Below are 20,602 nucleotides of genomic sequence, written 5' to 3'. Positions count from 1 at the left end.
TATATATATATATATATATATATATATATATATATATATATATATATATATATATATATAATTATATATTAATATAAGTACAGTCACCAAATATTTCGTTGCCTTAACAAGATAAATATTAATAGTTACCAAATATTTCGTCAAACAGAATTGAATGATTTCATAATACTTACTAAATATCTGATAGTCATGAAATACTTGATAGTAGATGTTAAATATTTGGTACTATTTACTAAAATCTTTAACCATTTGTGATGGTGATTAAAAGTCATTTGTACTAAAATCTACTATGATCTACTAAATCTACTATGATTTATAAAATCTACTATGTAAGGGAGACTGGGGCTAAATGGCCCTAAGAATATGTTGCTTATACGCTTTTTTTAGTATTTATTTTGAGAGAAATAAGATATAAAATCGCGAAATAGTCCTTTTAGAATATAAAGACTATTTTCTGAGTTTTATTAAAATCAGAGTAATGTTACAGTTAAGAAATAGAAAAAAAAGATTTGGTAATAGCAAAGTAAATTTTCGAATCTTTCAAAAATTTTTATTAATATTCTCCATCGAGACTAAATAAAATTAAGCGATGTGTTGATAGCTAGAATGAAATTTCTTGGAAGCATATGATATACTATTTCTGGTAATAAATGCAATTTTCATTCATAAAATGATTGAAATAAAACGTATTGATGGACGAGGTAAAATTGCTCATATTTAAGGGCCGGCAAGAAGGTTGTGGAGACCTCTTGCGGAGACTTTAGAACTACTACACATATTTCATACATGATCTTCTTTACCTTGCGTTACTGGGCAACTAAACCCGGTACCAGAGTAAATAGCTCTGTTGCTACATGTTCGAATTTTGATTACAAAACAAAATATACGGTTAACAGAGTCGTAGCGAGCATTAATACATAAAAAAGATTGCCTTTATCACATTTATACAGTTAGTAACAACAATTAATTGCCTGAGCTGTGATTCCACAGTAAAGAACATTTAGCCTCAATCCCCTATATTTGGTTATTATTATCATATTTGGTATTAGTTACCGAATTTTTACTTAAATTCCATAACTAAATACATTTAGTAATAATTACCAGTCTTTTATTTCAGAGTACGTGGAAAGCAGCCGGAGGGTGTCGCTTACTCGGCGAAGATCGTTTGAGAGCTCTATAAAACGTTTCGTTACGAGTGCACCGCACCCTGCGGACCGCGCGCACTCGGTCACTCGTTCGCGCTCATTTAAAATTCGAGCGGCGATTCGCGCCAAGAGCGTCTCTTTTTCTCCCCCACCTCCCCTCTCTCTCTCTCTCTCTCTCTGGCAACACACACACGCGCGTGCGATAGTGCCGAGGGCTGGTGGCTTGGTGTCCGCTCCGGGTGTAAAAGCACCGTAAACTTCTACTCCAATCAATTCGGCGCAATAAACTTGTTAGTGGGCGCACCGTGTAGGATATTACGTATCGACACGAGCGTCGACGAGTGCCGCTTACGACGTATATATGCGCACACGTCGTCGACTGGAGCGCGCGAACCGGCCCCCTTCCGATCAATTATCTTATCTCACTTTATAATGAACCCCACGTTTTTAAGATAACCATAATAACGATACGCAGCGCGGCTGATGGGGCCCCCTCGTCGATTCGTCCGTAGCGCAGGGCGCGCGGCATAATTGTACGGGCTTACATTATCGAGGATCCGTATCGGGTAACCGCGAACGGTCGTATTGATCTCTCATTGGGCCTCATTTTCGCGTTGCATTGCGTTAATTTACATAAATTCGACGCGTTCTTCACTTACTTTCTCGGTCCGTGCGATCGCGTGCGCCGTGTCTTCCGCCGCAAAGATATTTCCCAAGACTTCCACAGACACGGTATAGATTCCGATTAGAATGCTCGAATTTTTTCCAAAATTGTTAGTCTTACTACGATATACCGATCCTATTTTTAGCTCAATTCTAGATTTTCTATCGAGAATTTAAACAAAATACTACGGGAACTCTTTTTTTCATTCGATAATATTGGCATCCGCATAGAAAATTTTCTATTAGGATTTTCATTAGCATTAGATAAACACAGGTGCGCGTAATTTAGCTAGTAATTTCATAAAATAATGTAATATTTTCTAAGATGTCTTAAATAAAAATAAACAAAATTAAACAAAAATAAACAAAAGAAAGATTATTTAAACACAAATAAAATTCAACGCATAAGAATTGCTTGATTTTTTACGGTAGTTTTACGATATCATTACATATGCAAGAATTTAATCCATTTAGTGTCTTGAAACAGTAAGACACTTTTTATCAGCATTTATCTTATTATATAGTGTGTACTTCTTAATCTTATAAATTTATTTATATTTCTTTTTATACACACACACACACAAGGTTTTTATATATGTATGCGCGCACAATATGTTTAGTTTTTGAAAACACTAACTTTTATCGTGTACTTGCTCGAAGTAGTTCCTCAAAAGTGGACGCCTATTCTTTGTAAAAGCAGTAAAAAAATATTCTACAAAATCTTTTTTCATGTAAAAAAGAATTCACATCTATATATTGTTATAATAAGTCAAAATTAAACATATTATCTGATATGTCAGAATTGGGAAGTAAATATTATGTAATGTTGTTAAGTTTAGAAGTAACCTTTGATCTATATAACTATTAAATACTAATTTTCATAAAGGATATTAATCTTTATAAATTTAACTGTAACAGTACTAGAAATATATTTCTTAAGTAATATAAATATAATTGAAATCATTATGATATATATTGTGAATACATGTAAAATACATATATACGAGACAAAACTCTGCATCAAATTATTAAGAAAAAATCTCCAAATCTTGGGGAGAAACCAGTACGAACTCAATACTTTTTATAATCACTCAATACTTCTTGAATAACAATAACGATAATGAATAATTTTTTAAGATGGTAAGTAATGGTAAGAGTAATTTGTTCAATAGACAATGACTTTATCTTTACATAGTACTGTTACACATTAAAATTACAAGTTACTTTTTGTCTGTAACTATTTTTAGTAAGAACATTAATTTTGTACGTATAGAATTGAAAATAGCATAACTCTAATTATGATGGTAAGAGCAAATCCACTTCCTTCTCTTTCTTGAAATTTCTCTTTCCTTCTTCTTGCTCTTTCTCTCTCTTCTTCGTCTTCTTTAATACTAAATGGCAACGAGATAATCAATCAGCATCATATTAAGCATTTCACTAAATAATGAAATTAATTATTTAGAAAGTAAACATATGTTCTAATGTAAAATGAAATTGAGAAAAAATATTGAGAGAACTTTAGAAGTTCCACTTAGGATCACATGCCCGACTAGAAATTTATCCTGATTCTAATTAAATTATCTGATTTAAAATATCTGGTATAAAATGATGGCTATCATATCCTAATTATTAATAAGATTCGAATTATTAATAATCATTATTAATAAGGATGTCCTAATCGCCACATTATATGACTTATAAGGACCTAATCACCTTATATAATCTAGATAATTGATTAAGATCAACTTGATCAAGATCATGAAACAAATCTCTAGTCGACTGATGGAACTGACCTGCTGCGATTTGCGATTGCTCGGTTTTTGAATTACAAACGAACGGGTGTTCGGGAAAGTCGCGAAGGACACGGCGCTTTAAAACTGACAAGGATAAAATACGCGTCGCGCGAATCCACCGGTCGTAGTGTGCGTGTCGCGCCGTTACGAGAAAATGCAAATATAGGAGCGCTCAAGGAGCGGAGGATTCCACCGCCCACCTTTGGCCGCTCGTATTCGATTCGAAGAATGTAATCTGTTTCGCGTTCTCGCATATGTGACTCCGCGCTCGCAAGGGAGCTTTGTAGTTGAAAAATTCCCGCCCAGTTGGTGGGGATTCTCCGGATGTTCAGATCGAATAGCCTTTTGCATACGCATGCACAATGATTGCAATAATGGCCGCTCCTTCGTAAGTAATCCTTGTTGTTTGATTGTAAAAATGTCGGTGTCGCGTCGCATTACATCCACGTTTCTGTTTGTCAAAATTTTACTTAGAAAAAAACGAAAACTGTTCGCAAAATTTGATATACTGACTTTCTTTCAAAATCGACTTCCGCGCAAAATTGATTCTTGAGATGAACTTCTTAAAAAAAAAAAAAGATTTTGTATCAACAGCAGTAGTCTAATTAGAATGAATCTTTTTGATTCAATAATAACAATATTATCGAAATTAATACTCGAGTTATTAAAGCAATAGTATTGATTATTAAGTTTTATAGTTATGAAAACAATAGTATGACATATTAGTTTCAATAAAATGCTATTGAATCAAGAATATTAATTACAATTAATCCTTTGCACTCGATAGTTTTTACGATAGTTTTTATAAGGAACTAGCAACTCGAAACTGTTTCGATAAGAAAGTAATGAAATTTTTTATAGCTAATTGAGACTTTTACAGCAGTAAATCATACATAAATTAACAGATAGAACTATTGTATTTCAATATTATTCATAAACATAATTAAACATAAACAGTTATTGTCGCCTCTTACTCGCTATTCGAGTTGCTGCATTAAACCAAGTCGCTGAGAGTCGCCCCTCGAGTGCAAAGGGTTAAGTTAGTGCTGTTGACACAATATAATTTCTTTCTGTATATCGGGGTGATCTATTACATTGCTATCGTTGTGCTATCGTAGAAAGGAAATCTTTTCTTAGGATTAAAGACCAAATTTACATACGTAAACTTCCTTCTCGCCAGAGCCCATCTCATGGGGAGTGAGATATCCGTGGCGTACACCTTCTCGAAGAGATACGCCACGTGGGCGGTGGTTGCACCGTCGCCTGCCCCGAGGTCCACCAAGGAATGCCAAGGGCCCATGAAGCCGCTCGCGTTCATTAGCCTTTGGAATTGCTCGCTGGAGAACACGTGCATGGAGCCGCGGCCCAGCAGTCTGCGAAAATGCAAAAATAATGTTCAATGAGACGTTACGTGCTACAGAACGTTCATCTCTCTCGTACCGGAAATATCTTTCGGAATGTCTAATATCCTACGATATATATATCAATATGTATTATATTTAAACTGTGAGAGAAAAAATATGTCAAAGATAACAAATACTTTTTTATTTCTTAGTGGGTACTAATAACATATTAACTTAAAACTAAATTTTTTCATGTAAATAATATAAACAGTTGCTTCCACGAAAAGTTACACGAAGAAAACACTGAGGATATCACTTGTCTAAATATGGTTGTAGTATCCATAGTATTTTGGAAGTGGTACATTAACTTTCTTTACTGCCTATTCATATGTGTTTATGCAGTATTCTCAGTACTGTATGGTGCAATCAAACTCTATGGATCTCTCAACCATAGTATTTGTTCTGCAGGCCACAATAGAGAGACAATAATATTCTTTTGATTGAGGTAACTATGTATATGAGAATGTACTAACTGAACATTACATATCATAAGAACTATGGCTGTGAGAATTGTATAGATAGACATGTAATAACAGCAACTTTTAATGTTATATCTATTTCACTTGAAATCACAAATTTAATTTTTAGCCGTAGAATATGTGAATATAGCAACTATAGTAGTTTTCTCCGTGTAAGGTTTTAAAGATATGTACACGAGAAAGACAGTAGTATAGCTAGGCCATATATAAATCTGATTAAGATGAATCTGCTAAAGATTCAAATAAAGTAAAATGTGGAACAACTAATAATTATGTGGTTGCTGTTAATCACAGCACACAAAGAGCAACTGAGTTACAATGATGATATCTGGTTGATCCAACCAGAATGTATTCATAGTAAATGTCACCCTGATTTCTGGTTATCACAACCATACTGAACAAATTATTTTTGTATTTGGAACTAAAATATTTGGTACCTATCATGATCTGGTTAACATTATCATGTTTTTCACTTTTATCAAAGGACTAATGAAAAAAGACACAAACGATGATTAAATTTTCTGGCAATTATTAAATATTTGATTGATCGCATTTTAATCAAATTTTGACTCGGTGTGCCAAATTTTCGTTTCGATAACAAAATCATTTTTTCAGTGCAAAACATGCGCTACTATACTGACGTTTAGTTGATGTACCAAAGTAACAAAGTCATATCAGGCATACACATTTTTACTATTTTTATGTTATAATAATGTATATGTTTGATATAACTCAGTTACTTTGATAGATAAACTGCATCCATGATGATGCAACCATGCTGCTCACAACTAACTCACATATTTTTGTGTCTATTTCCTTATCTAAAAATATCTTTGCTCAATAGAAAAATATTGATATTAATATCAAATAAATATGATATATTGACATAAGTATCAAATATAAATATTAGTACTTATAAAAAATATTTCTATTTCTTATATATTTTTTCTCTCAGTGTAATTCCTTCCGCGGATTATTGACTACTTCATCATCGATTGTTCATCGAGAGTTGAAAGATTTTCGTGATAAAATAAAGATCGATAAAGACCAGTTAAGATTGACGGATGGGGACAGACGTGACGGGATAACAAAAATTAACGAAGCAGGAGAGGATTATGCAGACCCTCGCAGTGCCTGTTCGAGATACTTTAAGCTGAAACTTATGAGATTGTGCTAAGGCACAAATCGCATAACAATGTAATGCGATATAGGCTCGTGCTCGAATGATGACCGTGCTACTGTCGTTATCATTAGCTGCTTTTACTGCATATTACCGGTCTATAATGCATCTTCATTTCGCCATGAAACTTTACGAGCCCGCCCCGGCTTAATTAGGTTCGTTATGAGGCGCATAATCGCCGCATATCCGCGTGTCCCCGTTTACATTCTCTCGTATAACTCGCCGACAAAAGTCGCGTCCGTGTACCCTGGTCGAGCAAGAACGGGTTCCAAATTATCGGGCTTGACACGACGCCTTGATCGGTAAAAGAAATTCTGCAAACTGCAGAATTAGACTGACTCCTACTGAAGCTCTCAAACACAATTGTCCGATGATTTCCTCTTAACGTTAGCGCGAAAAATTCCGCTTTCGCTTTGTGCAATTTGTATCTTTCCAAATAAAAACTGTTCTTGAATAAAAACTGAGTACCTGTACATTATTTTTTCGCAAGAGTTTTGTGTCATGTCGTAACTTTTAAATATAAAATAAATGTGACTTTACTATTGACAAACGTCACGAAATGTTCAAGAACTTGTGAGTGAGCATTTGGAATTACATAGGATGAGGCATTATGTAACTATTAAAAGAAAAATTTATCGGATAGAAATAACATGATATAGAAGCGGTCGTCTTATGGCGATAACACAATATTGCATTGATATCAATGATCGAACACCTTCTACAAATGTAAACTTTTATCTTAAAAAAGTCGTTAAAAAAGTATTTTTATGCCATAACTAAGTTTCAATAATCCTAAATTATAATCATCAATAATCTTTTGTCATGGTTGACATGTTGTCATGTTGTACTTCTTTTAATATAGCTGCTATTAAGAAATAAATACAAAAACAACATTCTATTAAAAAAAGAACGACCATCAGATCTCAGAAACTACTCTAGTTAGAAAAAAAAAAAAAAAACATTATCGTCAACAGACAACAGTCATTTCTGTCGTGGGTGTATGTGGATAAAATTATTCTATTCTTCTATTTCATGAATATTCATAATGAAAAAAGGATCTTGTTGTCGAGACCAAAATTTGGTTAAAACGAGATCAACCAAATGTTTGGTAATTGCAACTAAAAAATTTAATTGCCGCTTGTGTTCGCTTTCTCACTAATACATTCGATTTGACATAAGTAAAAAACATAATTACGCCAACAAAATCGTATCAAATATCTTTTCTAGTTTCAAATATAAACAATTTTTTCAATGCAAGAAGTGGTAATTATTATATCATCCTGTATGTATATATGTGAAAATATTAATTGTTTAACTTTAATAGTGGGGCCATTGTAGAGGAAGGATTAATCAAGATATATAAACGTGGTTTTTGATCGAATTCTGAATTTTCCGCGCATAAAAATGTATATAATCTCAAACTTGTCACAGATGCAACATAGATTCTGATCAAAATGCTCAAATTTGTCTCAAATTTGATTATCCCAATTAAGAATCCCATTCTTGTTCCAAATATAGGTTCTCTGGCTAAAATTGAAACGAAAATATTATCATATATATAATATATATAATATATATTATATGAATATATCGTGCTTTTTTTGGTCAATAATGTAGATATACTTTTATGATATCAAACAAGAAATTTTATACCAACGTTGTATTCGATACAATAAAATATAGAAAGTAAAATATTTGTAAAACACACTTTCAACATTTTCTTGAATACTGTAATTATTTGGAAAAATGACATGTTTTATTCAATTCTAACGTAAAATGAAAACTAGAAAAAACATTAGAAAAGCCTTGAGTTCCCCGCTTAGAATCGCAGTTTGAAATATTGTTTATATATGTTTAAAGTATTTACACTTCTATCTAGAACCCACAATTATTTTGGGAAATTAGGCTGGATTCCAAAAAAATTTCTATACTGAACGTATCTTACCCATTTTTAAGGGCGCATTCATAATTGGATCTTATGTTTAAGATTGTCTTAAGTTCATCTTCAGATGTTACACAAATCGTGTCTCATTGGCTACGGAGCATCTGAAGATAAACTTAAAAGACAATTTTATATCAATATAAAACTCGATTATATATAAATGCCGTTCTAGGGCCAATATTTATAATCGGATCTTATATATTTAAGATTGTCTTAAGTTCATCATTAGATACTGTACTGATCCTTTTATTGGCTACGGAGTATCTGAAGATGAACTTAAGACAATCTTAAATATAAGATCCGACTATGAATATTAACCAACCTAAAAGAAATGCATTTATGAGAGATTCTGAGTCCTCTCGCAGGCATTCCTCTGAAAAAATAACTTTCTGGACTTACGTCCACCCGCTCTTTATGCACACACACACACACATGCACACATATATATGCTCACCGATGCAATCCTCCCGATCTCGCGTTTCTCGGCTATCGATCGATCGAATGAACGACCGAAGAAGCGCCTGCATATAGAAATCGAATCCCCAAGGCATATCCCCTCGCGGCGGCAGGTTGCCCCGCAGAATTCGTCGATGTCATCTGGGGAAGGGCGCGAGGGGTCGAGGGGGAGGACGGCTGGCTTCCGCCCCCATTCCTCAAGCTCTCTGCACCGCGCGGAGGCATCGCGAGGAGGAAAAAGGGGCGGGTTCATTTGAAAATACCAGAGTCGTCGGCGCGCGTTGCGCGCCCGGCGATCCATCAATGCCGCGGAACGCGGGATTTTGATCGTGAATTCGGCTACCTCCGGCGTTATAAATAAGGCGATGGTGGTCCAGCAGCGGCTGCCCTCCTCTTCTCTACCCGCCACGCTCGTCGCCCGTTCCAATTCCTCTTCCCCTCGCTCCCTTCGTCGCTCCTTTCTCCGCTCGTTCACCCTTTTCCTTCTTTCTTTCCTTCTTCCGCGCCGCCGCCCGGCCATGGCTGGTGCCATCAATTAACGAGCACCTCCCGGTCTCCATTGAATAATAAACGAAAATAAGAAGGAGACAGGAGAGGAGCCAGAGCGTGGCGAGGAACAGAGATCGAGAGGACGGAGGATGGGACGGGGAGAAGCCGCGGACCCGGTTGGCGCATTGTTCGTAGTATCGTCCAGCTTCTCTACCTTGTTCCTTCTTCTTTCTACGGATCCTTAAGTCACCCCTTTCCCTTCCCGCCCTGCAAGCCTCAAGCCGCGTTTTCTCCGTCTTTATTGCTCCAGCTGCTCGAGACTCACCTTCGTATGTCTCTCTCGCGCATCGTCCTCTCACTCCTACCCCTATTATCGTTTTCACTCCTCCTCGATTATCCCTCTCTTTCTCTCACCTATCTGACCTCACCCCCTCGCCCTTTCACTCCTTCTTCCCCTAGGTCCTTCCATCTTCCTCCCTCGTGCGCGCGCGCGCGCGCACGTAACCTCTCCTTTTCTGGGCTTGTTTCCATTGTCAGCCACCACTACCATCAGCATTGCTACTACTACTATCTCGATATACGGTCACATCGTCGTCGCAGCCTTCGTCGTGGCTCCCTGAGAGGAAGAGAGCGAAGCAGAGGAAAGTAAAGAGAGAGAAAGGAAGAGGGACCTACACACGCATACGCGCGCGTGTGGCCGCGGTGATATATACGCACGATCCACAAATCAGGCCCGCAGATCGTAGCGGCTTCGTCGGCGGCGCGAGCGATAATTAATTCGCCGCTTTTGCCCTCAGCGCTCCTCCTCATTCCACCCTCCACTTCCTCCCTCTCTTCCTCCTGCCCCCGGGACCCCATTGTGTACGGTTAGCCGCTCGTATGCAACCCCCTCTTTTCCCCTCTGTTCAACGTGATTCTGAATTTCCTCCTGCGTCTCTCTCTCTCTCTTTTCTTCCTTCAAGATCTACCTCCGCGCGTTCTGTTTTATCGGGCCGCTACGGTCCCTTTTTGCTTCGTCCGGGCAAGGGGGTGAGGAGAGCCGTAAAAGCGCGGCTTTAATTCGGGTCTGGCGTCATGCGGTCTAGCAACGCGGCCGTCGCAACTCTTGAAAAGGCGCGTCGAGAAATGCGCAGCGTGCATCCACGTAATAACGGGGCAATTTTATCTGCAGGCACAGGGTGGTCAACGTTTATCGCCACGATCGTTAGAATCAGAAACTTGACGCGAATGCCGTGTCAGTCACGGGATTTTTTTCAAATCGTGAACAATTATTACGTTTGTTCATTACACCTACGTCGTAAGTCGTATCTGACGAGTAGAGAATTTCTTGGGATCTAATTCGGGCCCAGTCCAATTCTCCAGAATAATTTTGGGTTCTTGTTGGAAGTATGATGTCTTAAACATCCCCAACTAATAATTTATCTTTAGACTAGAAATTTATTTATTTATAATATTAACTTTTTATTAGTTTTGATCAAGTTGATTTAATCTATTATCTGATTTGATTATAAGATGATATGATCGTGTTATAATAAGTTATGTAACGCAATGTGGTAATCAGAAATTTATTAATAATAAATATTATTAATAATTAGAATCTTGTGTTATATGAATTAGGATTCACAATACCATCAATTCATACAAACTATATAACTGATTGAGATCAACTTAATCAGGATTACGGGATAAATTTTTATTTGTGCATGCTATTTTAAATAATGAATCAAAATTATTCTTATACGAAAAAAAAACATTTGATTGGATTAACCAAATTTCTGATGAAAAATATCAACGAACTAAAAAATTCCGGTTGAAGTTACCAGAATTTTGTTCAAGTTAATTAGAAATTTTGTTAACTCGAATAGTATTTTGTTAACTTCAACTAAAATTTTCTAGTTCATTTAAATTTTACCAGAAATTTAATCAATCCAACCGAATTTTTTTTCACGCAATGTGTTTTCTGGTCTTTATTTTACAATATAATTCAACAAAATATATATTAATTTTTCAAATAATTTTATTATTTAGTAAAATATTCAAAGTTTAATCCTCCTTACAATCATTTTTTGGAACACTACAATTCTGTGTCTGTCAGACTCGGACAATTGCCATAACTTTATTGAAAATCAATATTCTTGTACATATTCTTCTCCAGAAATACAGAAAAGCTTCAGCTATAAGATAGTAGCGCGATGAAATCCAAATCTGCAGACAGATTTGCGTTATTTTGCGAACTTCCCCCGGATTCTTTACGAAAGTTGGTGATTGATCGAATATTTGTTCTGGTCTCACATTGGTATTTTAGTTAAATATTTGATTAACGAAACCAAAATTTGATTAAAATGGGATTCACCAAATATTTGATTAATCCTATTTTAACCAAATAAATAATTACAACCAAAAAATTTTAATTGCTATTTTGTTATGCTTAGTGACTAAGTAAATATTTTATTGAGAAAGCAGCAAAATAGCGGCATTTAAATTTTTTGGTTTTAATTACTAAACATTTATTTAATCTTATTTTAACCAAATTTTGGTTTTATCGACTAAATATTTTTTTTTCAGTGCACAGGTCCAACATTGTGCACGAAGTGTTTTTAGATGTTTTTTAGTGTTTAAAGATGTTTTTTTTCTTTTTTATTTTATTACAATAGTCGACATACATAAATATAAAAATCCAACATTACCCATTTAATACCATAAAAATATACGGACGTTATCGTCTAAAAGAAAGCACAAGTTTCAATATTTCCATGCTTCGATTCTAAACAGAGAAGCCATTTTTGGGATAAGAATGGGATTCCCAATTGGTATACTATAGTGGATAATCAATTTTGAAACAATTTTGGGCGTTCTAATCAGAATCCGTGCAGTGTCTGGGAGAATCTTGGGAAATATCTATGCGAAGGACGCGACAATTAGAAAAAAAACGCGAATGTATCAAAATAACGTCAACGTCATCGTGACACGACGTGTCGAAGGACTCTGCTGTGGACGTCGGAGAGGGTTAATAATCCCGGCGCGCGTCTACGTTTAGGTGCCGGGTCGACGGTGAAATCGGTTTAGGAGGAGATGCCACGGACATTGATAGTCCGCTCGCCGGCGGCGAGGATAGGATAGCGCCGTGTACGCCGATAACGATCTCCCCACAGGACGATTATTTACAATTCCAGCCACCCACTCTCGGCCCGGGCGGTGCTTCAATTTTTGTCGCCGCGCGGCGGACGAACGGTCGGTCGGTCGGTCGGTCGGTCGGTCGGGTGACCGGCCGACCGTCGGCCGGTCTGTCGGAGAGAGCTTAAAGCTTGGCTTTTATCGGGGAGCGGCGACGCGGGCTCCTCGCGGTCGTAAAATAGCCCGGAGGGGTGAGCAGGCGAGCGAGCGAGCGAGTAGTGTTAAAGAGGCGCTCGGCGGAGGACCGTTTACCTAATAATAGCAATAATATGTAAATGCGATGCGTATCGAGCCGCCATCGAAAGAACGCGCCGCGCGCTACGGCACCATTGTTTGCAAATCCCAGACCGAGCGGGCGATCCGCCGAGATCGGCAACGCGCGCGGTCGCGGGGTTGCCTCCTCTTCTTCTTCTTCTCTTCTTCTTTCTCCTCCTGCTCCTCCTCCTTCTCCTCCTTCTCCTTCTCCATTTTCTTCTTTTTCTTCGTTCGATTTTCTTCTTATATGCGCGCGATATCAGCTCGCGAGGAGCACGTTTAATAATTGACGAAAGGATGTCAAAAGTACCAGCTGGTTCGTTATTATTGATATAATTGGGGAAAAAAAGAAGGAGAGACATCGGTGCACAACGCTTATGAATGATATTTTTCTCGCGATCGCGAGAGCGTGTCGGTGTGTGAGTGCGCGCGCGCGACTATTGTGCGTATTCTGAATGCATTGGAAATCATGTCCGAGGATCGCGCGTTAAGGACACAGCGCGTTCAGGATGGCGCGCCGTAAAGGGTTACCGGCGGCGAGGAGAGGGTATATATAGTGCACGATGATAACTCGATTGGATCTCGTCACGCTCGAGAGTGTGCGCGCGGTTCGAGTGACCATTACGTATTCACGTCATTAAGCGCGAACGAATGTAATTCTGTAATACGGCGCGGGACTTTTCAGAGTTCGCCCTGAATGGATTAATGAACCGAGTGACATGGGATCTGATTGGGGCAACACTTAAGGAATCTGACCAGTCATCTTTACCTTCGTTTGTCGTCGTCGTCATCGTCGTCGTCGTCGTCGTCGTCGTCTCGAACGAGCAACGAGTCGCGTCCTGACCTTTCTCTCCTTTCCCTCTTTTTTTCATGATGTCAATTCACCCAACGCCGTTCCTGCGATACGTTCGGATTCCTCCTGCATTATCGGACGAGATTGTTTCTATGGGGCCCGTTAATACACTCGCATCATCCTTGTCTCTAACGGTTTCAAAACAGCGATGCAAAACATCCATGTTTATTTTAATCTTTATCTATTATTTCAATTGTTTTCTTATATTTTTTTTATTTTTGTCGAAGATAGATTTTACGATTATCATAACGTGAAACAATTGATGGTGAAAACTTCATAACTTTTTAAATTATATTTATAAAGCAAATGTAATTATATTTATATAGTATATATACTATAATGAATTAAATTAAATCATTATATAATCATTAAATTTACGTCATACAATAATGCAACTGTTTTGTTATATTTATGCAGCAAGAAGTTTACTAAAAGTTACACTAAACTTTTCATATTATATTTTACATGATATATTATTTTAAGCAAATTCTGTTAACTTTTTTCGTATTTCTTTTATATTTTTATTTCGACATTGTATCTGGTGAATATGAGTTCCACATAAACCATTCACAGAAAGTGCAATATTTACAAAAATCTAATAAAGTGCACTATCAAATTTAAGTATACTCATCTATCTGTTTAGATGGATTTTCATGATTATCACCACGTGAGACAATCGATGATGAAAACTTTACAACTTCTCTTACATTTATATAATATAAGTTACATTTATATAAGGTACATATAAAATACCAAAATAAATTAATCATTAAATGTGTACCATAAATGACAATGCAACTGTTTTATTATCTTTACTAACAAAAACATTTATTTATCAACAAATTTACTAAATTTACACTCAGCTTTTCATGTTGCATTTTACATAGAACATTTTGAGTAAATTCTAATAATTCTTTTAGTATTTTTTTCGTATTTCTATTTCATCATTATATAATATGAATATAATAGAAATATGACAATTCCATATGAACCATTTATAGGAGATGCAATCTTTATAAATGAACTAATAAAGTTGCCAAATTTCCGTGCACCTGTTCACGTAGGTAATGTTAATCAAGTGCCCGGATTCGGTCATGGGAGAAAAGATTCAAAGTCGGGCGAGAAGATAAGCTTGTCTCGCGGCGAACAAAACTTGCTGCCGGTGAAATCTCGCGATATTACTTTCCTTAGACGCACTCAATCAATGTCCGTCAGCGTGAGAAATGTATTTCGAATCGAAAGAAGCAAAAGGGCTAGGACGGGACTCGGAAAATTTCATAGATCACTGGTCATCGGCGAATGCCACGCGAGAAGTTGGCCGGGAAGTCGCGTAAAATTGCATCGCGTTTCGCATCGCAAGGCTCACCACCGCCAAGGTGTATGTCGTTATCGTGCGGAACGATTTAATCGAAGCAAAATGAGATACCCGAGACAGACACGCGTTAAATCATCTTCGATGCTCGGGCGCTAAATAGCATAGCCAAACCGGTGCAAAAGGCGAAAGGGCAACGTACCCGGGCGTGCAGCAGTTGGTTGGCGGTGGTATCCGCGGACAAAAATACGGCTAGGTGAAAGGACGCAGCAAAGGGGAGCTCGCGCGCGAAAGAAAGCGTACGGGAAAGGAGCGGAGAGGATCCTTCGCTCTGATATCATTGCGACTCATCTTCCCCGTGGCTCTTTCTTTCTCTCTCGCCGCGATTATACAATCGACATAGCGTCCAACGCGCGTACACACACACACACACACGCACACGTGCGCGCGCGTAGCTGTACACGCACCCCCGCCACGCATCACGTATACACACCCGCGTAGACGGCGGACGGGACGCGTTCGTACACACACACACACGTGCGCGCACACACATGCACACAACGAGCGTAACAAGAACGACATGCTTTCGCGCGACGTGTGCGCTCGTAGTGACAATGTAAGTGGAGTCTTCGGCGAACGTCGGCCGCCTTCGCCGGCCGGTCGACTCGATTCGAAGGGCAAAGAGGGGGTGGCAGCAGGGGGGACAGAGGGGGGCGAATTTATTTCGCGGGGACTCCTCGCGCGCGCGGCATGGTCCGGCGCGAGTGTTGGGAGTGGGGATGTCACGGTACGAGGGAAAGAGAGGGAAACACGGCGGGACACACGGACCGATCGGAGGATCGAGAGGTGAGGGGTGACGAGGGAACGGGGCGCAGGGTGGTGAGAGAGGAGGGAGGTAGAGAGGATCGACGTGTATTTAGTATTCCCCATACCGGCGCGGCGTCTCGTTAGCTGTATTCCCTCTCTCTTTTTCTCTCCCTCTCGCCTCTCACTCTTTCTCTCCATCCCGCTCTCTCTCCCTTCTTTTTCCCATCTCTCTCTCTCTCTCTCTCTCTCTCTCTCTCTCTCTCTCTCTCTCTCTCTCTCTCCCTCTCACTCGCTCGTTCACTCTGTCTCGATCTTTCTGCCTCTGGCGATCCCTCTCCGTTGACGGAATACATAGAACGCGGGTGCGAGTCCGCGAGAGCCGCGAGGGGGTGGATGGGGCGCAGGTAGGGGGCTGCAGAGGGGGAGGCGAACGAACGTCACTCGAAGATGGGGATGCTGGAGCTGTAGGCGTGGACCATGGACCACCCTGTCCACGATGGTTGGAGGGGAGACCACGCCACCGCGGATATCAAGGGGGGACAGGCGGGCGAGGGGCATTCGCGGCCGAGAGAGGGGTGAGAGGGGCGCACCGTGGACAATAATAATTATTATACACGCCGGAGTTTTGCAAATGCTGTCCTTCGACGGGGGATTAGCGGCGTGGGGTGGGAGGTCGGTGAACGAAGTGGGTGCCGGGAACGGCTGGCCGCTATCTCGCCCGGTTACAGGAGGGGGAGGGCGGGGGAGGGTGAGAGAGGTGAGACGGGAGGGGAGAGATTCTTAAACGGGATCGTTATGCGAGTCTTTCCCGTGCTCTCTTCCTTCTCCAATGCTCTCTCTACGATTGCTTCGTTCTCCTCTTTCTCCTCCCTCGCCTTTGCCTCCTATTTCTTCCTCTTTCCCCACTCTCGCTCTTATATACTCGGCCGCTCGTTTCACCCTTTGGGCGCACCCCTCCGCTGCATACTGGACGCGCGCGTATACTGCGTGAATTTGTGTTGGAAGAAAGCCTACACTTTCATGCGAGAATACGTGTGTGTCTGCTGTCTGCTGTTTGTGTGTGTGTGTGTGTGTGTGTGTGTGTGTGGCGCGTGTGTGTAGCGCCCTGCGGATCACACGTCACATATCGAAGCTCGAGAGCAAGCGCAACTCCTTCCGCTTGTGACCTCATAAGACATCCGCGAGCGAAGGAATCCCCCGATCCTCGCTCTGCCTCGTTCTCTCGTTAATTTTGTCAATTTTCCTGGGATATTTCCCCAGGTTTTTTCATATTTTTCATCTGTCGCATATTTTTTCTTCTCACGTAGCTCTATCTGCTAATATTCTCTAATGAAAATAAGATCGAGGTAAATCACACACGGAAAAAGAATATGGTTGGCCCACACATAAATCTAGTTGTGCCAACCGGATTTAACGGTAAAATACGGAACAACTGATTATGTGGTTATTGCAACCACAGAGAAATTTCTGACTTATAGTGACGATATCTGCTCCAGAGAGTAATAAATGTCATCTCAACCGATTTCTGGTTAGCCACAACCAGATCACGCGCAACTATATTGATGTAATTGATGTACCAAAATACCCGAGTCAACTATATATATTCCATTTGCAAACACACTTAAATTGCTAAATAAATATAAATTATAAAAGATTGCGCTTTTAACATATAGTTCGTTTTTTTATTCTATCTCGTATTTCTCTCAATTATGAAAATTACAGAATCTTCCATAATTGCAAAGTCCATCGTCGACACCGTTCTTCACGAGCCCGACTACGGTTTTCTCACTCGAAACGCAACTGCTGAGAAATACATCGCTTTATTCTTGTAACGTGACAACGAGGGCGGTCGTTAATTTCGGCCGAAGTCGCGCGACGCCGTCGGATTTTTCAAGCGGACGGGAAGTCGAAGAGGACGAGGCGCGCGTACTATTCGCCAGGGAAATATACACTTTTATAACTCGTTTCTATACTCGGCACCGGCACCGGCTACGGCAAATCCCTCTCTTGACGGGGACATTTCTGAATTTTAGACGCCTTAAACATCGTGATTCGCGTACGAGCGCCGAGAACTGCCGCGCGTCGTAAAAGCCCGAGAAAAGGAGGGAAAGAGGAAGCGAGACTACCGACGTTGATCTCCGCTCGACGAAATCGCGCGCGCACTCCTTCTTCTTCGAGGTCCCTCGGAAAAGTCGCAATTGCACTGAAAGTACGAGAGAAAAAGAGAGAAAGAGAAAGTGTAATTTATTATGCGTCCTAAGACAAATTTCTTAAAGTGTGGTGTGTAAATTATACATATAGATAGTAATTATATATATAATACAAAATTTAAAGATTTGGATTAGTATTCTATTGAGTATATAAACATACAGATACAGATTATGTGTGTGGAAGATAAATTTACAACAAAAGAGATAATGTACAGAGAGAGAGAGAGAGAGGAGAAGAGGGAGGTGATAGTCTTATCTCTATTTAATAATAATTCACTACAATTTCTGTGTACATCGTACAGTAATTAAGTTTATTCATCAGGTATATATTTTCAAGACGCTCAAGAGACGCCAATTTTCAGTGGTGTATCAAGGAAGCTACTTATAAATTTACCATGAATCAAACAAAATTACGTATTCATATATTTATTTCACCATCTAAATAATAAATATTAATTTGAAATGAATGTCATGATACTTGCCACGTTTCATTCAGTATAATAGTATTCAAAACAGCAGTTTTCTGATCTACGATTAACCATTGCACAAAAACTAGTGTAGTGAAAACTACTCTTGCTTCTATGCCACGTCTATGTTTTAATATGTAACATTTATACGTTAAACTTTTTATTTGGACAGTATTACTTTTTACGAAGTCACATTGGAATAATAGTTATCTATATTGCTTCTACCATGAGATTATATGTGCAAACTTGTGATATTCAGTATTAAATTTCTCACGAACGTTGCGAACAAGTCGCTTGAAACTTGAAGTATTGAAACTTGAATTAGTTTCTAATGCGATAAATGTTACGTTCAATTTCTGTCTAATTCTAAGCATTTTGGTTCAAGTGAACAAACTCCTTAAAGGGGAAGGAGGTGGTAAAATTTAATCGTTTCCGGAAAAGTTCCCTCCGTCCACGACAACTTGAGGACGACGCTCTGTGGCGCGGCCACGTGAATCAGGGGATTTATTATTTAACCGGACATATTTAGCGGCTCACGTAGCGGACAGGGACATATTCTTCCCGCCGACGCCGCGCTCGTTTCGGCTCGTACAATCGCGCGAGCGCGCCGCGAGGCACGTATGTACACGCGACCGGGCAACTCGGATGCAGCGGCCTGTGCATTATGCACTGGCAGAGACACGGCGGAGCCGAGGCCGGCGAATTCGTGCGCGCTTGCATGTATGCACCACCCGGGGTCGGGCGCAACGGCGTCATGTCTCCGTACGCGCGCTCGTTTCTCCATCAGTCACACAAGAGGCTGAGGATGGACTTTCGCCGAACTCTCATTAAATCAATTGACGATTGCTCGGCGGAATTGTTGATATTAATATCCAGCAATTCTTCAATCAACGATAATTAGAATTCCACTGTTTCTGACAACATCAGCAAAGCAGAGCAGGTAAAGCTGACTGAGAAAGATGACAAATTTAAGTCGTCGATTATAGAGCAATCAGAGTTTGATGAAAGCTGCCCTATAAGCGCGAGAGAGAAGCCACATTTGAATCAGAATCTGTTTTATTATGTCTTAGGATAAATCCTGTCCGTGAAACAATCATACTGATTATAAATAGTATGAATAAAAGTAGTCGGACGATCGATGTCACAAAAAAAATGCACAAAATATAATTAGATAAATACTACACGGAAAGAAGTTTATAATAAAAATTACTATAGAATTTTGTAACCGTGGAATAGATTGGAATCCTGCAGTTGTTGACTATTCTTTTATTTTCTTTTATTTCATATATATTATTTATATTTTAGGGATTTAAATGTGCTATTAAAAAATTTGCTATGTTTATTATTTACTATGTTTCTTAGCATGATAGACACTGATTGTGAGAGAAAAAATAACAAAAATAAAAAAATATTTATTCAGTGAGTTCCAATCATATATTTACTTAAATGAATTCTTTTGTTTAAGTAAACAATTGTTTTTATGAAAAGTAACGATTTTAGAGAAATATATTTTTTTATCTAAAAGAAATTAATTTCTTAATGTAAGAAAAAAATATTAGTATTAATAAATATATATTAATACCCATCGAATAAATACTTGTTATTTTTCAGATATTCTTTCTCTTAGTACGTTGACCATTTACTCCCCTACAATAATAGAAAAATAATAAAATTGAAAAGAATTTATATGGAAAAAAATATAATATTCTTTGTTTACAATAAGAAAAAATCAATAAAAAGATGATAAAAAATGAAAAATTAAAGAATAGAAATGGAAACAGGGAAAATAGATTAATGTAATAAATGAAATAATATAATGAATAATAGACGAATTATGATTATACGAATAAAGATGATAATGAAATATCCGAGCTTTGTAAAGCAAAATAATGTTTTAATATTTGTGAAGGAGGAAGGGAAGGACAGACAGGATTTAATTATATATATATATATATATATATATATATATATATA

At 38.6% G+C, this 20,602-nt stretch overlaps 1 protein-coding gene across 2 annotated transcripts in view; it reads right to left on the bottom strand.

Moving 5' to 3' along the window:
* LOC116848734 (methyltransferase-like protein 9) overlaps window positions 1–20,602 on the bottom strand; it is a 61,132-nt gene that overhangs the window by 3,978 nt on the left and 36,552 nt on the right. For both annotated transcript variants that reach the window (XM_032825147.1, XM_032825148.1), the window contains exon 3: window positions 4,762–4,974. In XM_032825147.1, coding sequence (XP_032681038.1) covers window positions 4,762–4,974 — 213 coding nt within the window. The remainder of the gene's footprint in view (window positions 1–4,761; window positions 4,975–20,602) is intronic.

Source organism: Odontomachus brunneus, unplaced genomic scaffold (genome assembly GCF_010583005.1).
Source record: "Odontomachus brunneus isolate Ranch 3 - 2012 unplaced genomic scaffold, Obru_v1 Obru_scaffold_099, whole genome shotgun sequence".
Taxonomy (NCBI): Eukaryota; Metazoa; Arthropoda; class Insecta; order Hymenoptera; family Formicidae; genus Odontomachus; species Odontomachus brunneus.
Note: the sequence above shows the minus strand (reverse complement) of the source record. Positions and strands in the feature narration are given on the sequence as shown.